Raw genomic sequence first — 18,564 nt, forward strand, 5'->3', positions numbered from 1 at the left:
AGATGCTGTTCTACAGGAGGCTCCATACCAGGGCTGGGATTTCCCGCCGACGGGCACCACAGAGTTAGGAATAAATAATTCCATTCCCTGAAGCACCACATCAGCAATGGAATCGGCAATGGCGTCGGGATCATCCAGTGTGAAGCAAACCCGCCTCCATGGGTAAGATGCGAAAAAAATCCGCATCTCATCCCAATCTGCCGACCTGTAGTGCCAAATGCGACGTCTACCCGTAGAACGAGGTGGAGTCGGACTCGTAAGAGGCACTTCGCTCCGCACCAAACAGTGATCCGACGATCCAAGCGGGGCTTCGACGGAGATCACATAGTTGTCTGGGTGGGTGGTCAGCAGAAGGTCCAGCAGTGAAGGTGAATGGTCCAACACATCAGGGATTCGCGTAGGCGAGGAAACAAGCTGTGTCAGACCATAAGCCAAAGCAAAGTCATGAACAGATCTTCCCGCATAGTCGGTTGTACGCGAACCAAGCCATTCGGCATGGTGGGCATTAAAGTCGCCAACAATCACGACTTCAGCGGAAGGAATCTGCTCAAGCAGGGAATCTGTAGCCATTTGGACGTGCTCAATTAGTTGGTCGGTTTCAGTGTTACCGCTGTGGGACCTGTATAGGCACGCATAGATGCGGGGATGGTCATTGCAATCTACGCGCAGCCATAGAATGGACAGGTCCGTACCTTCAAGAGTCCCAAGGCGTCGACAGCAGATATCCTCTCTGACATACGCACATACACCGGCACGCGAAACAAAACAATGTTCAAGCTTATACCCCGGGTAGGTCAGGTATGATGTTTCGTTAGGAGGGGATATCTGTGTCTCCGTGAGGAAGAGCAATGCCGGCCGCGCCGTTTCTAGGTGGTGGTGGACAGCGTTCAGGTTTGAATGAATTCCCCTCATATTACAGAGGCTCACATTGAGCAAAGGGGATGCCGCAGAAGTCTTGCTCTGTTTGCCCTTGGTCCCATAGAGCGGAATTTTGCCCCCCCCAGTATACGCAGGGCAGCCCGAGCGTGGTTGCACGAGGGAGGATTCTCCAGCAACATGGCTGCTGGTACCTCCCTGGGGTACGTTATTTTTTTTAAATTCCACTGCCATGGTATTGAAAGATGGGGGGACGGAGTTGGGGGAGGATTTTAGGATAAGGAAGGGGATGGGTATAGGATGGGCCTCCGGACTCCCTCACTCACCATACGGAATGTGGTCGCACTAAAAGTGCAGCCACTTAGCGTCGGTATTCTGTGAGGGTGTGGTACTTCCCCGGTCGAGCCGGCCCATTCATGCTGCAATACCAATTCATTCCAATCCAAGCGTCACCATAGAAGCACGAAACAATTCACAAACTCAATGAATGGGCTTTCAGTTTACATTTTTTCACATCTGTCAATGTCATCTGTTGAGAGCGCGGACTGTATTTGCAGGATTTGAACACTGTTTTATACAAAATCGATGTATTTGCACATATCTATCAGCAAACAAGTCTTTACAAATACAAGCGTTTAGAGTACAGACACCATCACAACCATAATTCTAAGGAAAGCTATTCTTGAAGTCATCAATTCAAGATGAATGTGCGATGTAGAACAATATAATGAAAAATGAAAATGAAAAATGAAAAATATAATGAAATATACAGATAATGTTGCTTGCAACAAAATGTATTTTTATAAATATTTTTCTTTTTTTTTTTTATACAACTTAGGATGGCAAACAAGCTGACGACGGCCCACCTGATGGAAAGTGGTAACCGTCTCCTATAGACATGAGCAGTACTACGGACATAACAGAGTATACTGTTTCGCCCATGATACCCCCCATGCGTTGCCATTCCTGAGGACTCAAGTGTTATTCCTCTGTACCCAGTAAATTCACGCCAGCTATGGCCGCCTGCAACACTAGTGGTGTCATGTGGCCGTTGCCGACGCTGAAAAAACCTTAATATATCCTTTTTAAAGAACCCCATACTGTAGTCTGTCTATAGTCTCTAAGGAAAATTCCAGAAAAACAAGTAAGATATATACGAATTAAAACGAATCAAGACAGTATGCATAATAAATAAACCATTCATACAGGGGGGAAGGAATTGTTAGTAATGGGGAGTTTAGTCCCCATTGCTATCAATATACCCTATCAGGTCGACCTCCACGCGGCTCTCCCTGGAAACTATCGTGACCAATTTATCATTAAATTTGTCACAATGGGCTAACTGACCTGCCTTCTCATCCTCACCTATCACCGCTCACTGGTACCTCGCTAGTGTATACCGACAGTGAAGGCGGGGTAGCCGTGCCATTTTCATGCATAAAAAAAAACCATTCATACATTGGGATGAGGACTTGACCGTTTTTTTTAATGGGTGATAATGGAATGGTAACCTCACCCACGCTATCGGTATACACCGGCGGGCCACCAGTGAAGGATGATAGGTGAGGATGAAGCAGGTCTGTTAGCCCATCGTGACGAATTCAACAAGAATTGTTCATGATGGTTTTCAGGGGGAACCACGTGGAGGTCGACCTAATAGGGCATATTGATAGCAATGGGGCTGTCAAGCATTGCTAACAATCCCTTTACCCCCGACTTGACCGTTTTCCCGCTGCCGCCTCTCACTTAACACCGCTCATGTGACCTTAACGAGGTGACGGTGCGGCGTTAAAACTTTTGTTCTTGGCGGGGCCACTTAGGAACGGGTCTTACTTGAAACGGCGCATTGTGAAAGCTAATGTTGTCTATTTGTATTGAAGCCGGTACAGAGCATACAACTACACTATATCATCGCATATACACATATAGCTGATGCCCGCGTCTTTGTCCGCGTGGTTCTTTTTTTTTTTATCGAAATTCTGTACTATATAAAGGCAACACCCAATTTATTATCTACAGTTATTATGAGTTACTTTGTATATATGTCAACATATTTATTATTTCTTAATAGAAACATCTATAATGTTTCCTTCTATTATTGTACGCATACTGCCCGCTAGAAATTAATGCCCCTTTCCACTCAGGGTTTGCTGGAAGAGAACTCTTACAGAGTTAAGCTCGCCTGTTGTACATCTTTATTTTATATATATGTTTGTAATTTTTTGTATACAATAAAAAATAAAATAAAATAAAACAGTATTATCAAATCATAGCAAAATTAGAAAAATTGAGAGCAAAAGAGGAAGGGGAAGACCGAAGAATAACTACATGGGACAGATAAAGGAAACAATAGGTGTCATGTCGTATAGGGTAGTCAAAGATATGGGACGGCAATGTAGTGATCAAGGATATCTAACGCATTCAGTCACTAACCTTTGCTTGAAGAAAGATTCAAATTAATCTTGCAGTTGAAAGACAGAAGGAAACTAGTAAACAGCAAACGACCGGGGGAAAGGGATTGTTAGTAATGGAGACTGAGAATCCCATTGCTAGCAACATACCCAACCAGGTCGACCTCCTCGCGGTTCCCCCTGGAAACTATCATGGTTAATTCCTGACGAATTCATCATGATGGGCTAACTGGCCTGTTTTCATTCTCATCTATCACCCTTCACTGGTGCTCCGCCAGCGTATCCCGTAAGCGCAGGCGGGGTTGCAATACAATTTTCACCCATCAAAGAAAAAAAAACAACAAATGAGAATAACATTTAAACAGAATTTATTATAAACCAAATTTAATATTTTGCATTAGGTAGGATTCGTAAAGACAGAAAGATAGATGTAAGCTAAACTAAAACTCAAACGTCACAATGTTTTTCTAAAATAATGCAAACGACAAGTCTTAATTATTATATTGACGTAAAAAAATTGTTGGCGCGGTTTTTTTTTGATTGGATGAAAATGGTATGGTAACCCCGCCTGCGCTAATGGGACACGCTGGCGGAGCACCAATGAAGGGTTATAGATGAGAATGAAAACAGGCCAGTTAGCCCATCATGATGAATTTATCAGGAATTAACCATGGTAGTTTCCAGGGGGAACCGCGAGAAGGTCTACCTGGTTGGGTATATATCCAGCAATGGAATTCTTAGTCTCAATTACTAACAATCCCTTTCCCCCCTGTTGGCGCGGTTAAAAGGAGGTAGCGGGATGAGTCGCTACAGCAACATATCTACTTGTACATCAATTAGTCCATTACACTAAGGTCGTCTTGAAAAGATTGCTCTCAGCAATAAGACCGCCTTACTGTACTTTTACAATTGTATCGTTGTGTTTGTAAATTGTCTCGCTTATTTCCTATATTGTATAATGCAAATAAAGTATACTCATTCATTCATTCAACAGTCAGAATCAGTACTTTTTAAAGAGAATTGTTTCCCCTACAAGAATGCCTATAAAATCTAATGATTTACTCAACTCTGTTATAAATTGAGACATCTGTAGCGTATATTATTCTAGTGGATGCGTTTGCGCAAATGTTGTTTACATATTTATCCTGCCAGGTTGGTCACGAGGTGTTTATGTCAAATACTGTGAATTCACAAATATACAAATCAAATGGCTATACAAAAATATAATTACGAATAATAAGGTGGTATTAACATAAAAAAATATAAAGGGGATAAAAGAGGACAGAGTTAGAGATGTAGGTTACAATACAAGATCAATACAAAATAACCGAATGCCTTGTGGTCTAGACATTGATTCAGTCACTCGGTCCGTTTCCATAGGTTTCTTAAGAAGCGACTAAGAGAAATTAATGGTTGAAGTATTGGCTGCAGCATCCCTCTTAAAACATCACCGAAGCCTAACTGGGGTTACCAACCCGCCAGCCAAGTGTGGCGACTATTAGCAAAATCCCTTACCGCGATCAAGGGTGTTCAAAGTGAAGAGTGGCTTATTGCGAAGCAAATTTACCTGTAGTGTTTACACGATATTACGACAGCCCGCATCATAAATTTAAATATTTTTTCTCTTTATTTTAATTTAAATCTAATGTGTCTACAGAAGACCACGTTGACCATCTCTATTTCAACATCAGCGTGATTCATAAATGGAATAGATATATTTTAAAGAGTAAAATTTTAAAATAACACTGTTTAATTCTACTAAGAGACGAGGATAGTAATTTGAATAGCAAATATTATGTATATTCGTATAAAATAACACTAGTACATAAACATTGCATTTTTTTTAAACTCGACGCATAATAATTCAGGACTTATTTAGAACCTTTTCGGACTTAACGATTTTAATTAAATACCACCTTAATAGAATAAATTTAAAGGCGTGTACCGCCGGCATAGAATAGGCCACCCCTTCTTTTCACGTGGGTGTCGTAAGAGGCGACTAAAGGAAGGCGAGGGTAAGGCAGCAGCGTCCCTCTTAAAACATCTTCAAAGCCTAACTACGGTTGCTAATCCGGCTGCCAAGCGTGGTAACTACTGACAAAACCACCCAAGAAGGAGGCTGTTCAGCAGTGGACAGTTAAAGGCTGATATGATGAGAATAAATAAATTAACTTCTTTATACCAGCACAAACTAGCATACAACCTGCAATAATACAGGCATTAACTTGACCCTGAAAAATAACCTTCGAAGAACGAACGCCTTTTTCATATTTTTCTTTTACATTTATATTTCTATGTCGATAGTAATTCACGTTTTGCAATGGATTGAAAACTAGTTCCGAATTTAAAATTTATTACCCGTAGTATTGGCATTTTTTTCTTTGAATCTTATGGTATACGACACACCAAACAGAAAAGGGCCTTTTTCAGCAAATGGGAGTCTCGTCCGATTTCAGTGGACCGAGTGAGTGTTAACTGTGTTTTCAATTTCGAATTTCCAAAAAAAGCCGATGTCCCCGAAATATAACAGGATTCTGTTATACAATACTTTCTGGAGATTCAAAAGCGAAAAAGTTCATCAAAACTAGACAGAAAACTCATTTACTAAAACCAGCCTTATATATATAATATATAAAATTCTCGTGTCGCGGTGTTCGTTACCAAACTCCTCCGAAACGGCTTTACCGATTTTCATGAAATTTTGTGTACATATTGGGTAGGTCTGAGAATCGGCCAACATGTATTTTTCATACCCCTCAAAGATAAGGGTGACCCACACCAAAATTTTTTTTTTTTGCAATTTTTTTATTTTTATTTTATTATAATTTAGCATTGAAAAATACACACAACTTCAAATTTTCACCGTTTTACGATCAATCCCTGTTTTTTAATCGCGATTTTTATATTCCGCAATAGGGTTGCAAGATGGCAATCGAATATAATAATTGTAGTACGATATATTTTCATGCATAGTTCTACAAATAATGTATATGGTAAAACAACGTTTGCCGAGTCAGCTAGTATATATAAACAAATTCAATGTTAATAACAACCCATCCATCAAACCATGCATGTTAGTCAATCAACAATCCAACTAACTGTCTTGTAGGGTCCACGTGTTCAACGCCGTGTGGGTGCTGACACTCCACACCGGTACTCCGAAATGCTCTTTAAGACACGAACTGTTACTGCTCTTCATCGTTTCCAGTAGCATTTTCGTCGTTTTCCCGACGTTCTCTGTGCGTTTCAAGAACGCCACGATGTCAACACCGCACGTTTCGTTAACGAACTTTCTGCACTCGGCCGCACCGTGAGGGGACAGCGTCCCATCCTTCGATATCACGGAGCTGCATACCTCGTTGATAAGCTCCAGCACGGCCATATGCGGCTCGAATATTACGTCACAGCATCCTGTTTATTTAATAGTAAATCTATTATATCCAATGTAAGTCCTTTTTTTATACAACTTAGAATGGCAAACAAGCTGACGGCCCACCTGATGGAAAGTGGTAACCGTCGCCTATAGACATGAGCAGTACCATGAACATAACATACTGTTTCGCCCATAATACTTTTGTTTATACAACTTAGAATGGCAAACAAGCTGACGGTCCACCTGATAGAAAGTGGTAACCGTCGCCTATAGACATGAGCAGTACCATGAACATAACAGAGTATACTGTTTCGCCCATAATACTTTTGTTTATACAACTTAGAATGGCAAAAAAGCTGACGGCCCACCTGATGGAAAGTGGTAATCGCCTATAGACATGAGCAGTACCATGGACATAACAGAGTGTACTGTTTCGCCCGTGTCAACCCCATGCATTGCCATTCCTGAGAACTAAAGCGACCTCTGTGGTTAAACAGATGGATTAAACATTTCTATTTATATGTAACTAAAGGTCTTATCTGGTAGACATATCAAATATGTTGTATTTGAGGAGACAATTTATTGATTTTTTTTAAAGATTTATATTATAACTACATCCTTATTGGTCTAGACATTTTCTATGTATTGTATGTATATTTTGCAAATAAAAAAATAATATATTTTAACAGATATGTCTCTGGCAACTCGATTCGAATTATTTTGTTTAGTTCCGCTACCATTTGTATGCGTGTGAGTTGCAACATAAATAACACCTAATTAAATAAATTTAAATATTTAAGTATGTCTACCCTTCAAGTATCTATAATGTATTATGAATAGTACAATGATGTACAAGTTTCGGAATAAATAATATTAAATTTTTGTTTATGGTACAGTATTATATTATTACAGTACAGTACTATATTACAGTACTATATTTGCAGTACAGTATTTAAGGCATCTCCTCGCTATTGGATACGGGTGACGGAATGCCTTTACAAGAGGATACTTGGTGGGCGCAATTTAGACGCAATATTTGAGGAGCATTAGGAAGGCATAATATTAAATGTTGGATCGGTTCCCCAGTAGTATACATTGGAGACCCGGAAATCTGACAATGCGACTCGACGTATGTCGTGTGGTTTGAGTAGGTACGGGTACAAAGTGTACAAGTATGTACACACCCCTTCTGCACTACCTCTGGCACTTGAGACGGCCTTTTGAAGATTTTCCACACTTTAAAAAAAATGTATCAATTAGGTATTATCTACTATTTTGAATTTGAAAAATTGTTACACCACAAATATAGAACCAGTGACTAATGTAGCAAATATGCCGCTTCTGGAAAAAACTATTTGCCTCATCGGGCAAAAATAACATTTTCCTTCTCGGGCAAAAATAACATTTTCCTCCTCGGGCAGAAATAATATTGTCTAATATTTTTAATGCTCTGCCGTTTCTAATTATTGCCGCTCTAAGCAATTACACCAGTTAGCTCCTCTGTCATTGAATGGAATGTTCCACTATACAAGAAATATTCTGCCCATTGCAAATATACAATACATAGTCACAATTATGAATATGACAACACCGTCTTGGCAATGTCCTCTGATTGCTGTTTAAATGTGAAAAACATACCGAGTTGGCATTGGTAAATAATTTACTTTTGGAATGGGCAATTTTAAGATTGATATATAGGTAATATTAATATCAACAAATAGTATCTAATACAAGTCGTAACGTTAATATATTATATATAGTGACTTTGTACAAAAGTCGTTTGCTTGGGTACCTCTGTCCCATTCATGTTTCAACCGTGAAGCAGTTGTGTTTGCATGGCTGTGTTTCGGTTTGAAGGGTGGGATTAGGCGTAAATTTACAGGGTACAGAGGAATAACACCTGAGTCCTCAGGAATGGCAACGCATGGGGGGTATCATGGGCGAAACAGTATACACTGTTATGTCCACGGTACTGCTCATGTATATAGGCGACGGTTACCATTTTCCACCAGGTGGGCCGTCAACTTGTTTGCCATTCTAAGTTATATAAAAAAAAATATTATTTTATCTTTTTTTGTGTATAAAAATACATATAATAAATAATCACATATACCTTTTTTTATATACAACTTAGAATGGTAAATTAGTAATTTTTTTTTGCTTTCATGTGTGCGCCATAATAAGACAAAATGGTCACAACCTAGTTGATTGTTTATTATCTATACTTATAATAAATCTGTAGAGAGGTCAATTCTGTACATGAAATATATTTCCATAATAACTATCACGGGGTGATTAGTGATCGATACTGATGACAAAAATGCTATAATGTTCGTTATAGAAACAAAAACTACTCGACGGATTTTAACGAAACTTGGTGCAATTATTCTTCATACTCCCGGGCAGGTTATAGTATACTTTTCATTACGCTACGATCAATAGGAGCAGAGCAGAGACGGGCCATTAGTATTTTATAATTTGTGAGTCAAATATACATACATCTGTAACTATTTAGCCACAACAATTTTTAATATTATTTTGTGCATAATTAATTACAATTAAAAAAATTCTGCCTTTTGTATTAAAAATTTTTTTGTAATGGGAATAAATAAATACTACTACTGCATGTTAATGTTATACTGTTTTTTTTTTTTTACTATTGAAGGGTCCCACTACTGATTGACAATCACACCTGATAGATAGTGATGATGTTGTCAAAGATGGGACTCGCGGACCCATGAATAAACCCTTATCCATTGCGGGGGGTGGTCATTTGATAAAAAGCTTGGAATTTTTTAATCATAAAAAATTTACCTTTCTTTTCTGTGTTACAGGTAGTAATTATAATATTTCAGTACTTATTCAGATATGCTGACAATTAAATTATTAATAACAGATTGGAAACTTGATACCAACAGCACTGAATGATGATGCCTTCTATATTTTGGATTATTTCTAAATATCTGAAATATGTTCCATTATGATTATCCAAAGAGGAATTTAATCATCCAGAGACTTATATTTTTATATTATGTTGTTAAAAAAAATTGAGACACTAATATTTTTTCATTTAAAAATCTTCTTGAGAACCTATGATCTGAGGCAATAGATTATATTTTTTTCTATTTTATCATATAGCCTCTCTATCTATGAGCAGATGTTGACTTATCTGTGGTGAGATTAAATAAATGGAATAACGTATACAGTTACCCTAATAGATGTAAAAACCCAATCTGGCATCTAAATTGACATTAATGCATGTACATATATTAGCTACTTATAAATATAATTTTGCTGCACCCAAACAGGGTTTCATGTACTTACTCTACATAAGAACATTGTAACAGCTCTATATTATGTACATGAATGCATTATAATAATAAATAAATAATATTTTAAAAATAAATATTTAGTATTGAAACTCATCCAATATATTTAGATAACAAAATAAAATAATAATAAATATTTATATTACAAAATCATTAATCATTTTAAAAATAATATACATAAATAGTTTTTAAATTCTGTTATTATTTTTTCATATTTGTTTTCAATCTGTTTAATTGATATAAATAATAACTTTACTGAAAGAAAACATTTAATTACAGGACAAAATAAATTAAACATGTTCATATTTAATTAATTACTTATACGTTATAGAAATTGTTATGTATTTATTAGAGATGTCTAATGACAGTTGATATTTGGTGTACTGAGGGTAAAAGATAAATAAATCAGTTTGCTTATAATCTCAACTTGGATGTATTCTTTATTGGCGACGAAGTAAATAAAAATTGTTTATTGTGAAAATGGCAGCAACTGTTTCAAATATTGTGTTTCCTGGACAATTCAACCCAAAGACTGATAAGTGGTGTGATTATAAGGAACAGTTAATGTGCCCGCTCGACGCAGCGGGCGTCGGTGAGGATAACCTCAATAGGGGCCGATCACTGTTCCTTTCTCAATGTGGAAAAGACACTTTTGCATTAATTGCATCGCTTTTAGTTCCAAAAAGGCCTACAGAAGTACCTTTAGTGGAAATTTTGAGGGTTCTAGATAGGTTTTTCGAACCAGAAGTTAACGAAATTCTACAAGCGGGAAAATTTCACAAACGACAACAGTTACAGGGAGAAAGTGTACAGGACTATGTGGCGGCCATCAGCCAGCTCGGAGCTAAATGCAATTTTATAGATTTGGAACGCCAGTTGAGAGACCGACTAGTGCTGGGGGTGCGGGATGATCGCTTACGACGCGACTTATTGAAAAAGAAGAAAATAACTTATGAAGTTGCACTACAAACATGTCTGGACTATCAAGTGACATTCCCTGATTTGTACCCTGCCAGTACGTCTAGCGAATCAAAGCAAACTCCGTTAAACGTCACCGATTGTGAACCTATGGACATTGGCATTGTAAAATCTAATGAATGTCGACGGTGTACACGCGGTCATAAGCCAGGCGAACGTTGTCCATTTTGGAAAGCAAAATGTTTCTATTGTAAGAAGTTTGGACACATCGCGGCGGCATGTGATAAAAAACCGGGCCGCATGCACCAGGTTAACGAGACGGGGGAATGTAGCAGAAGTGGTGATACGGCAGTAGAGGAAATGATGGGGATCTATGTTTGTACTGATAATTATACACCACCAATAACGGCAGAGGTCATAATAGACGGTGTAAAATTATTAATGGAAGTAGACTCGGGGGCATCACGGACCATTATGTCGGAGGAGACATATAAGAAGCTCTGGTCGACACCTCCACCGTTAAGAGCCACTACTTTGAAGTTGGTGACATGGACTAGAGATCCAATAAAAGTGTTGGGAGTAGCAAATGTGCGGGTTATATTAGCGAACAAGGAAGCACAGTGTGAACTTGTGGTAGTGTCAGGAAATGGTCCAAATCTGTTAGGCAGGAATTGGTTCCAAACACTAGGACTTCAAGTGTCTGGTTTGTGCTGGTCGGAAGAGGAGATAATACTTTATAAAAGGGAATTTCCTGAATTATTTAAAGAAGGATTGGGGGAGTACAAGGGCCCTAAAGTATCGTTACACTTACGGAAAGACGCGACGCCGCGTTTCTTAAAGGCTCGCGCGGTACCATACCCACTCAAACAGAAAGTGATTGAAGAACTGAATAAGATGGTAATAGAGGGCGTGCTAACACCTATTCGATATTCGGAGTGGGCAACACCATTGACACCAGTGATGAAAGATGACGGGACAATACGGATGTGTGGCGATTATCGTGTGACAGTAAACACCGCGATAGATACAGACACGTACCCCCTTCCAACGGCAAATGAAGCGTTTGTAAGGTTGAGTGGGGGTAGAATATTCAGTAAATTAGATTTAAAGCAAGCGTATACACAGCTAAAAGTTGATGATGCGACTGCAATGCTGTTAACACTCAACACTCCAATTGGTTTAATGAGAATGAACCGTTTACCGTTCGGTGTCAATGCGGCGCCAGCTGTTTTTCAACGCCTGATGTCAACGGCGCTTGCAGGTATGGAGGGCGTCGCCTGTTTATTGGACGATGTGGCGGTAACGGGATCCACCATTGAAGAACACAATCACAGACTTAGAGAAGTGCTAGGTAAATTGCAAGAAATGGGATTTCGATTGAATGAAAAAAAGTGTGTTTTTGCGGCGAACAGCATTACGTTCTTAGGCCACATGATTGATGCGGAAGGCCTCCACCCGGCACCTACGAAGGTAAAGGAAATTCAAGAAAAACCGGCTCCAACTAACAAAGAGACGTTGCGAGCCTTTTTGGGCTTATACAATTTCTATGAGAAATTTTTACCTGATAAGAGCACTATATTAGAGCCATTATATAGACTATTAGAATCAAAGAGACCCTGGAGCTGGGGAGAGAAAGAACAGAAAGCTTTCAATGAGGCAAAACGTTTATTGTCATCGGATCTTACATTGGTGGGATATGATTTACAAAAAGAATTGCTTCTCATCTGTGATTCTTCAGAATACGGAGTAGGAGCGATTATTGCCCATGTGATGAAAGACGGATCTGAAAGACCTGTAATGATGGCCTCGCGCACATTGCAAGCTCATGAGAGACGATACGGGCAAATTGATAAGGAGGCACTAGCAATTATATTTGGATTGACCAAATTTCACGAATTTTTAGCAGGTCGTAAATTTTGTATAGTTACAGATCACAAGCCACTGGTAGGGTTATTCAATCCTGCAAAGCCTATACCTGAACAGATTTCGCCTAGAATGTTACGCTGGTCACTTAAACTCGCTTGCTATGACTATAAGCTAAAATACAGACCTGGGAAACTAATTGGCAACGCGGATGCTTTAAGCAGATGGACCGCTACGGATACATCCAGTGTAAAGAAGGAAGTGTCTGGTGATCTGCTTCTGTTAGAAGAGCAGTTGAGCGGGTGGCAGCTAAATGCTGGCAAAATTGCTGAAGAAACTAAAAAGGATATGGTGCTGCAAAAAGTAATGTTCCATGTTTTACACGGCTGGCCACGTAAGAATACAGATTCAAGTTTACAAGCTTATTGGACAAGAAGAGAAGCTCTTTCGCATAATAATGACTGTTTATTGTGGTGTAACAGAGTAATAATACCGGCATCCTTGCAGGAAAAGGTTTTGAAGTTGTTACATGCTCCACACGCGGGCATGGTCCAGACGAAAGCGTATGCAAGAGGCTATGTATGGTGGGTAGACATGGATCGTCAAATTGAGAATATTGTAGCCGCCTGCCAACAGTGCCAATTAGTAAGAAATAAACCACCAAAGGATCCTCAATCTTGGATTGTTTCAGAGAAACCCTGGAGTCGTGTACATGTGGACTTTGCTGGACCCTTCCAGGGGAAAACATTTTTAGTTCTAGTAGATAGCTATAGCAAATGGTTTGAAGCCGAAATAGTACCAACGATGAATAGCGGGACAGTGATAACGGTGCTAAGGAAAATTTTTACTTCACAAGGACTGCCTGACGTACTAGTTTCAGATAATGGACGCGCATTTACCTCGGAAGAATTCAATAATTTCTTAAAAAAGAATGGAATTAAACATTTGTATTCCCCACCTTACCACCCAGAAACGAATGGGCAGATAGAACGTGCAATTCAAACATTTAAAAATAAAATGAAGAAACTTGAAAGCCAGAATATACAATGGCAACAAAAATTGTGTAAAGTTTTATATTATTTAAGGACAGTTCCTAATAGTTCCACTAACAAAACACCAGCGGAACTACTCAATGGGCGGAGATATAGAACGGCAGTGTCAGTCTTACACCCTGATTCGATGCCTAGCCGTACTGACCAGCAACGTGAAGTGGCGGCACAGCACCGGCCCACCCGTACCTTTGCAGTGAATCAACCAGTACTGATACACATGTACGGGCCAGGAGAAAAGTGGCGCAGAGCCACTGTGGAAACAATAGAGGGGCCAACGACTTACAGGGTGAAAACGGAAGATGGAGAGTTACATCGCCGCCATACTGACCAAATCTTGGCCAGACCATCTGACATGACATGTCGCCCATCTGAGTTAGACAGTCAACTCATGAAGGATTCAGATTCAGAATTGACACCAGATTCCCCCATATTGATTCCACCGCCTGATTTATGGCCAGATATTATAGGAATACCTAATTAGCATTTCATTATTGTGATTGTCAATTTTAAAATATTATTATGTATCTATTGATTTGTAGGATAGAATCATTGCTTTGTAAACCAATCAATATGAGAGAAAGGTATGTTATGTATTTATTAGAAATGTCTAATGACAGTTGATATTTGGTGTACTGAGGGTAAAAGATAAATAAATCAGTTTGCTTATAATCTCAACTTGGATGTATTCTTTAGAAATAATTGCAGATATATCTAATTTATATAAACAATAACAAGAACGGTAATATTACTTTAAACAATTTAGAATAGCAGGAAAACTGATGGTCCAACCTGATGAAAAATGGTAACTGTCATCTATAAATAATAACATCCCCGTGATCTCCTTAGCACATGCATTGTCATTGCTCAGAACAAAAAAGTTATTGAAGAGGGCTTTTTTTATACAACTTAGAATGGCAAACAAGCTGTCGGTCCACCTGATGGAAAGTGGTAACCGTCGCCTATAGACATGAGCAGTACCATGAACATAACAGAGTATACTGTTTCATGTGTTGCCATTCCTGAGGACTCAAGTGTTATTCCTCAGGGTCGTTGGAAGATCCCGAATAGAAAGATATCATGTAGGTTACTTAAGAAAAATTTTACAATATATTTCCAGTGGAAAATGAAGGACACAACAAAGGATAAGTCGGGAAACAGAGAATTAAAATATTATGGCTCTGTAAATGATCAAAAATTTAAACAAATATGAGGAAAAAAGAATTGGCTAAACTATTAAATTTGTATTATGCAAATATTTTATCAGTACATTTTTTTTATATATGGCCTTGATAATATATTGTTTATTAATAGTATATTATTATTGATTTATTCAACAGTTTTTTTATGGAAATGATAATGAATTATATTTTCCTTTTAGATTATAGAAACTTTAGAACTTTAGAAGTACTCCTTTGCCTTTATTTGCAATTAGAAATACTTTATGCATATTTAAATGTCAGCAATATATTTGGAGACATCATCTGTAAATGTGACAAATAAATATAGAATGATAGTAAATGGATACATGACACTTAATTTATCCTACATTCAGTTTGAAGGGTGGGATATGGCGTGAATTTACAGGGTACAGAGGAATAACACCTGAGTCCTCAGTAATGGCAACGCATGGGGGATATCATGGGCGAAACAGTATACTCTGTTATGTCCATGGTACTGCTCATGTCTATAGGCGACGGTTACCACTTTCCATCAGGTGGGCCATCAGCTTGTTTGCCATTCTAAGTTGTATAAAAAATAAATAAAAAAAATGTTCCATAAAATAGAAAATAATGTCCTAAAGTAAGGTAATCATGATTTTGCACTAAGTTCTATATTTTTTTTTAGTTTACTGAATAAGGGGTGAAAATAACCAGAGAGAACTGTTTTTTATTCCTTTGCCTATTTATTTCGATAAGTAGATAAAGTCTCAATTAATTTGAAAATAGAACATTGGTATTAGATATACCAGTAAATTATAGATACTAATTCATTAATAGCATACAAATAGCTACTTTCATATAAATTATAGTTACACTAATTATTGATATGACTTCACACCATATATTAAAAAAAATGTAAATTAAATGCCTTGAAAACTAATTTCATTTATACAAAAACTTCTATAGATATTAAATATCTATGCAGAATATTAATAGACCGCTTACATTAGAAAATAATATGGCAAATAAATATCTAGTTATACAGTGTTATGTTAAATGAAACGACATACCTATAGCAACGAGCAATACTTGAAATCTCTATGTAACAAGCCTTTTATGTAACTTTGTACAGACTGTTATTTACACATAGGTGTGAAACAAGTTTTCTAGAAGAATAAGCAATATTTTATTTGCATTGAACATTTCTTAATACATTTGTAGGCAAGATAAATATTTTTAAGTGAAGGTTGTGACATTTTTCTAATAGTTTCGTTCGAGAATCAACAATAAATTATGCAATGATGTTTATATTATAATTTCTTAGGTAAGTTCCATGATTCGAATGGTTCTTTTGCAAACATAAAGCCCAAAGTCAACAACTGGACCGAGTCTGTTTGTACAGCAATATCTTGCTCTTGCGAATCGCAAATACGCCGACGTAACTGTTTACACTGAAATTCAATCGCTAATACATTATTTTTGCAATGGGAATCTCGAGAATTAGGTAATAAACATGACGTCAGCTGCTGCAGTTACAAGTTTACTCCCGTAAGTGGAGTATAATTAGATTAAAGTCATCAGAAGCCGCCCGCTGCACGGAACCGCGGCCAGCGGTATTGACATTGAGCTTGAGTTAAAAATACCGACTTTACCTGCCTCCCGGTCGAACTTGTTCGGCTTTAACTGCTCCTGCGTGTGGCCCAAGATCAGCGGAGACAGTATCCTGGGCCACAGCACTGCGAAACATCCCACAACAATCACTAGTACGAACATTGTCTTTCGTGGACCTAACACCTCCTCGTTCGCCATTCTGTCGTCGTGTTTTTCGTATCGTTTCGTCACTCACGTACACAGCCGGTCGCACTCTACGGGTACATCGTCGTGTGTGATATAAATAAAGATTTTCCCTCCCACGTTCGCCCGTGAGGCAAGAAAAACGCGAAAATGACAGCTGTCAAACGCCCTCTCCCGGCGCTGCATTCGCTACGGGCTTAAGGAAGCGATCCGGCGCACTCTATCTTACGGGAGCATCCGCGCATCTTCAAATTCTCTTCTATCGAAGAAAGCCGGTGGATTGAGCTGGCTCGAAGTGACACAGCCGTATACGAAGTCAAACAGCTATGCCGACTTCTTGCCTTCCCAGCCACCGGCTCGGCTTGCAATGGTGAAATCGGCGGAGCGGTAAAATGCAGTTCAAATATTGACAGAGCGTATTAAAGTTTGGGGGCGAGCGTACGGCACTCGCTGGTCACAACTCGGTACATTATGCCTGGGCGCGGAGGCGGCGTCGGCTATTAACCCGTCCCCACCGCGAAGAGAACTACACGCGCTCAGATGAATACTAATTAGACACTTCTGTAGGTACCTACTGGTCGTAGGCGAGAACCATCGACAAAATGTGCACCCTTAATTCCTCATAAAAAAATTATTGTTTTTTTTTTCACAACCATATCTTTTGAAGCTTAGAAATTCACTGAACTCGCTCAACATGTTATGGCGAGGCTTCTATGACACAAATGTTCACCACTGTACGTTCACTGCAGATCCATCTGAGCATGTGTTTGACTGTAAACAGTATTTCTGAATTTATTTACTCATCACAATGAGTTAACGTAAAACATACGATTTCGTTAACGTTAGTTGACTGCGTAATTGAGTAGGTAGTTATGTGTTTACCTTGTTTCTATAACATACTTAACTATCTACTTATCGAGAACTTCATAAATAATTTAGGCTAATGAGAAAGAGATTAAACAAATAAAAACAAGATACAGTATTGGGAAACCCATTACACACCATATGTATATTACTCATTTACCTATATAACTATTGTTAAAAGTTACCAAATATTTGTAAAAACTAAGTCTTGAAAAAGGAAAAACCAATTTATTCGTGTATTGATAGTTTTTTTTTTAATGAATGATAATGGAATGATGAACCCGTCTGTGCCCAAGTTATACGTTAGCGGGGGACCAGTGAGGGATGATATATGAGGATGAAATGGCTGGTCAGTTAGCCCATCGTGATGAATACACCTGGAATTCAGGACGATGGTTTCCAAGGGGGACCACCTGGAGGTCGACCTGTCAGGGTATATTGCTAGCAATGGAATTGATAGTACGCATTACTGACAATTTCTTTCCCCTCTGTATATTGGTAGTAAGTAACCTAATACAAACGGGGAAGAAGGATTGTTAGTATTGGGGATATAAGTTCCCCATAGCTAGCAATATGGGTATATTATTATCAGGTCGACCTCCACACGGTTCCCCCTGGAAACCATTTTAATTAGTTCCTTATGAATTCGTCACTATGGACCAACTGACCTACTTCATCCTCACCTATCATCCCTCACTGATGCCCCGTCGGTATATACCGATAGCACAGGCGGGGTTACCATTACATTATCACTCTAAAAAAACCTAATTCAAACGGGATTGACAAGGACTCTTCTTTTAAAACCTTATTACAGAATATTTCAATGGAACTCTTTAACGAGAATGTTAGGAAACACCGTTAACAAATTAAATTAAGCCGAATCACGACGGTAGCTCGTCCCTACCACGTTAGATTCAAATATGC

At 38.6% G+C, this 18,564-nt stretch overlaps 1 protein-coding gene across 7 annotated transcripts in view; it reads right to left on the reverse strand.

Moving 5' to 3' along the window:
* The window catches only part of LOC113515767 (resistance to inhibitors of cholinesterase protein 3), a 62,976-nt gene extending 45,758 nt beyond the window's left edge, over positions 1–17,218 (reverse strand). For 3 of the 7 annotated variants that reach the window (XM_031909773.2, XM_031909772.2, XM_031909771.2), the window contains exons 1-2: positions 16,635–17,217; positions 6,387–6,698 (exon numbers count right to left, since the gene is read on the reverse strand). In XM_031909773.2, coding sequence (XP_031765633.2) covers positions 6,387–6,698; positions 16,635–16,791 — 469 coding nt within the window. In that variant the 5' untranslated portion in view covers positions 16,792–17,217. Of the gene's footprint in view, positions 1–6,386; positions 6,699–16,634 lie in introns of all 7 variants that reach the window. The other 4 variants (XM_052899703.1, XM_031909774.2, XM_026900046.3 and 1 more) reach the window with 3 other exon arrangements.
* Positions 17,219–18,564: the final 1,346 nt, after the last annotated feature.

This window comes from Galleria mellonella, unplaced genomic scaffold, assembly GCF_026898425.1.
Source record: "Galleria mellonella isolate WM207_F2 unplaced genomic scaffold, CSIRO_AGI_GalMel_v1 utg63, whole genome shotgun sequence".
NCBI lineage: Eukaryota > Metazoa > Arthropoda > Insecta > Lepidoptera > Pyralidae > Galleria > Galleria mellonella.